This window comes from Centrocercus urophasianus, unplaced genomic scaffold (genome assembly GCF_019232065.1).
Source record: "Centrocercus urophasianus isolate 14NV4802_14NV808 unplaced genomic scaffold, USGS_Curo_1.0 seq_17, whole genome shotgun sequence".
Taxonomy (NCBI): Eukaryota; Metazoa; Chordata; class Aves; order Galliformes; family Phasianidae; genus Centrocercus; species Centrocercus urophasianus.
The window spans coordinates 33,627,025-33,630,572 of NW_024884722.1; the positions used below are offsets into that span (position 1 = coordinate 33,627,025).

The following is a 3,548-nucleotide window of genomic DNA, read 5'->3' on the forward strand; positions in this document are numbered from 1 at the left end:
ATTGAAAAGCATGCAGTAGAATCAAATGTTTCCATTTTGTGTTTTTGAAAGCACATCCGCCTGTTGGTGAGGGCAGACAAAGTGCTCTGCTAGGAGCCCTCCATCAGGCATGACAAAGATGGATTTTTCACTTTCCGAGGAGGAAATCAGGAAGGAGGATCGATGGGTTGGAGGCCTAGTTTGCCAAGGGTCATGTTTCCAGTGCTGGAGCTCTTGTACAACTACTTACCCTTCTGAAAATCAGCATCTTGAAAGGAAGCTTAGTTAAAAATTAAAAAGAAAAGAAAACAGTAAAGCAGTGCTTTCTGTGTGCCTGACACCCACATGCTTGTAGCCCCACAACACGTTCTCTAAGAGCCAACAGCCAACTGCAGGGCCCTGCGGTGCCAGTACCTAAAAAAACAGACAAAAAGCAATAATTAGTTGCTCCCCTCGTTATTTCAAACGGGGGAAATCCTCTCCTGACCCAGCTTGGAACCGAAGGGGCTCAGTCCTACAAGCATCCCTGACTCCCAGCTGAGCCTTTCCGTGGGCTGTGCCCATTTGCATGCCGATGCCTAATTACTCACCTCAATCAGCCGCTAACGGGTCTGGTCCCTCCCCGGGCTCTGCCCAGAAGCATCCCAAAGGCTCTGGCTTGTCCTCGTCTCATCCTCTGCTGTTAATTAGGGACACAGCTCAGGCACTGGGGGGGTGGAAGCTGCAAAAAAAGCAGTAGTCAGTAAACAGTGATATGCATCACTTTGGAGAGGCTGAGCCCTCCACCAGCCCCCTCCTGCTGAATCATCCCTCTGGAAGGCTCAGCCGCTCTCAGAGAGCTCCAAAGTCCAGCCCAGCCTATGCAGGCACCTCCAGAACGGCCCCACATGGACCATGGTACTGAAGTGGGCACACCATAGGCTCTAACAGAAATGTCACACATCAAACCATGCACACAGTGCCTCAGCAATAATGCACACCTCTGACAGATGGGGAACGTGTATTAGATGCTCTTCTGCTGCTCTGAAAACAAAGAACAGCTTTACTGTTTATCAGTGCCAGTAATGATATATAACTTCTTAGATCACCTCTGATAATGCTTTCAGCTGTATGACCAGGAGCAGCGCATAAACAAGGGGTGCTAAGCCTCTTCCCCCCCTCCCCCCCCATCCATCCCCCCCAACAAAACCTGCTTATTGTGTCTCCTGCTCATGCTTTGATCTTTTATTTCTCCCCGGTGAATCATTTCACCGATGCCATCCTGAGACACTGATGTCAACGAGCCGCGGCAGTTGAGCCGCGTGCAGGCAGTAGTAAATTCAAAGTAAGGGGACCGCTTCAGCCCGTCCTTTCCAAGTCTGATCAGTGCGTGTTCTGCTCCCCATAACCCCCTGCAGGGGGACGTGGAGCTGCTGCCCGGCGGCTGAAGGGGCGGCCCGAGGGCTGTGCTCACGGAGAGGATGCGAAAAGTGAATAGGTGAGTGGGAAAGGTTTGATGCGCTGCGGTGCTGAACTGAATGATACTGTTCTGTATGTCAGAGACGAAATACATCACCTCAGCACCAGAGCTGAGTGCATCTAAATACCACCCGTGCCTCTGCACACAGCCAGCTGCTGACACTGCCCCAGCGTGAGTGACTGGTGTTGGGCACAATTGCAACTGCTTGTAGAACAGTGCTTTTTTTAAAAAAAAAAAACAACTACTTATAAAAGTAACTGCAGTGCTCAAGCCTTTGAAGCATGACCTCACTGGCTGGGATGCTCCAAGCACCGGTTCAGGCTGCAGCACTGGGAGAATCCATTCCCTGCACTGTGAGCACAGCTGCCCTGAACCCATTCCCTTGGCTCAGTGCTGGGCTGGGTCAGCCAGTGCCAACCTCAGCCACTCTCTGACAGCAGTCACTCTCGGTGCACGGACATATTGCAGGTAGCTCTGTCAGGCTCTGTCCCCGATATGTCAGCAGTCTGGGTAGCCCCAGAGGTCTCTAAGCAGGAGAGTTAATGCCACAGGCATTAGTACCGGAGGTCAGGTCGCGGTAAAACACCAAAGGGATGCTGTGCTTCGGGAGCATTCCTGCAGACGGCACTGCAAGGGGCCGGGAGAGCTCCCACTCACACCCTTCCCTCCCTCCACACCACCACCCCAGAGGGAAGAACTGAGCGATGTACTGCCAGGCGAAGCGAAAAATAGAACTTTATTGTGCCCAGAGCGGCGCGACCGCACGGCTCAGGGCCGGGGCCGCTGAGGTCCCGCTCTGCGACCCCGCCGCCTCCGTAGGGCATCGCCCCGGAGCGTGGCACAGCGCAGCCTGGGCTGCCCTTCACCTGAAGGGGCGGCTGCGTCCATCGAGAGCAACTGGAAACCCAGCGCATACCACGTCCCAGTCCTGGCTGGAGGAGCGTCCGGGAGGCTCGCTCAGAACGTCTGTACACTAAGTGCCACCTCCATATTCACAACACAGTAACGTACTGCAATCAGTCGCTTAAGAGTAGTTCCCTCGAGAAACAACCTTCTGCTCCAGCTGTGCGCACAGCGGGGAGCTCTCACGAGCGGGGCCAGAGTCCATCCCCCCGTCTGTCCTTCCGTCCGTTCGTCCATCCTCGGTCTGCCCCCCGGTGTCGCTCAGTGCCGCTGGCAAGTGTGCAGGCGGGAGGCGTCGGGACCGCCGCGGTCGCGCTGCGGGCGGCACGCCATACCCTCGGCGCAGGGGCAGCGCTGGAAGATCTCGAGGCCGTGGGCTCCTTTCCGGCGGTGCCGGGTGCACACCTGCCCCTCGCGCAGCACGGGTTTGCAAATCTTGGACCAGAAGTGGCGGGCGCAGCACAGCCCCGCTGCGCAGTCCGACGACCGCAGGCAGAAGTCGCCCTCCTCACCTGCGGACAGGAGGGAGGTCAGCGCCGAGTTCCGACGGCGCCTTGCGGCCGCGCCGCTCCCCGGGGCCGTGCTTACCTTTGGCGTCGGGCGGCCAGGCGGGCGCGGGCGTCCGTCGGGGCAGCGCCTCTGGGCCGGGTTCGTCCAGCTCGGGAACGCCGGGCGGGGGCTCGGGGGGCGTGCAGAGCCCTGCGGGGTGGGGAGGGGGAAGCAGCGCCGTCAGCCCCGCGTGTTCCCCCCCACCTCCCCGCCCAGCGCGCGCCCCACGGCCCGGCCGCCCCTCACCGTTGCTGCAGGCCGTGCCCGGGCAGCACATGGCGTCGCGTAGGCAGCGCTTGCGGCGTCTCCGGCACGCGAGGCAGAGCGGGGGGCCGCCGCCGCGGGCCGCCCCTCCGCAGAATTCGTCGGGGCCGCAGTCCTCGTCCTCGGAGCAGGGGAAGGGCTGCGGGCGGGCAGAGGGTCAGCGCCGCTTCCCACCGCCCGGTAACCCCCGGCAGCCCCCAGGCCGCCCCGCTCCTACCTGCCGGGTGGCGGCCGGAGGCGCCTTGTTGCTGCCGTCGAAGGGCGCAGGGGCGGCGGCGGCGGGGGCGGCGCTGGCGGCCGCCCCCACCTTGATGGCGTTGGAGCTGAGGCCGCCGCCGGCCCCCGCCCGCCCCGCGCAGCTCAGGGCCGCCAGCAGCGCCAGCAGAGCCCGCAT

At 60.5% G+C, this 3,548-nt stretch overlaps 1 protein-coding gene across 1 annotated transcript; it reads right to left on the bottom strand.

Annotated features, from left to right (window-relative positions):
- Positions 1–2,269: 2,269 nt before the first annotated feature.
- DKK1 (dickkopf WNT signaling pathway inhibitor 1) lies at positions 2,270–3,548 on the bottom strand. Its single transcript, XM_042818688.1, has 4 exons — positions 3,372–3,548; positions 3,137–3,293; positions 2,930–3,040; positions 2,270–2,853 (listed from the first exon to the last, which is right to left on the bottom strand). Exons 1-4 carry the CDS (start codon positions 3,546–3,548, stop codon positions 2,603–2,605), a joined length of 696 nt encoding a protein of 231 aa, XP_042674622.1. The 3' UTR covers positions 2,270–2,602.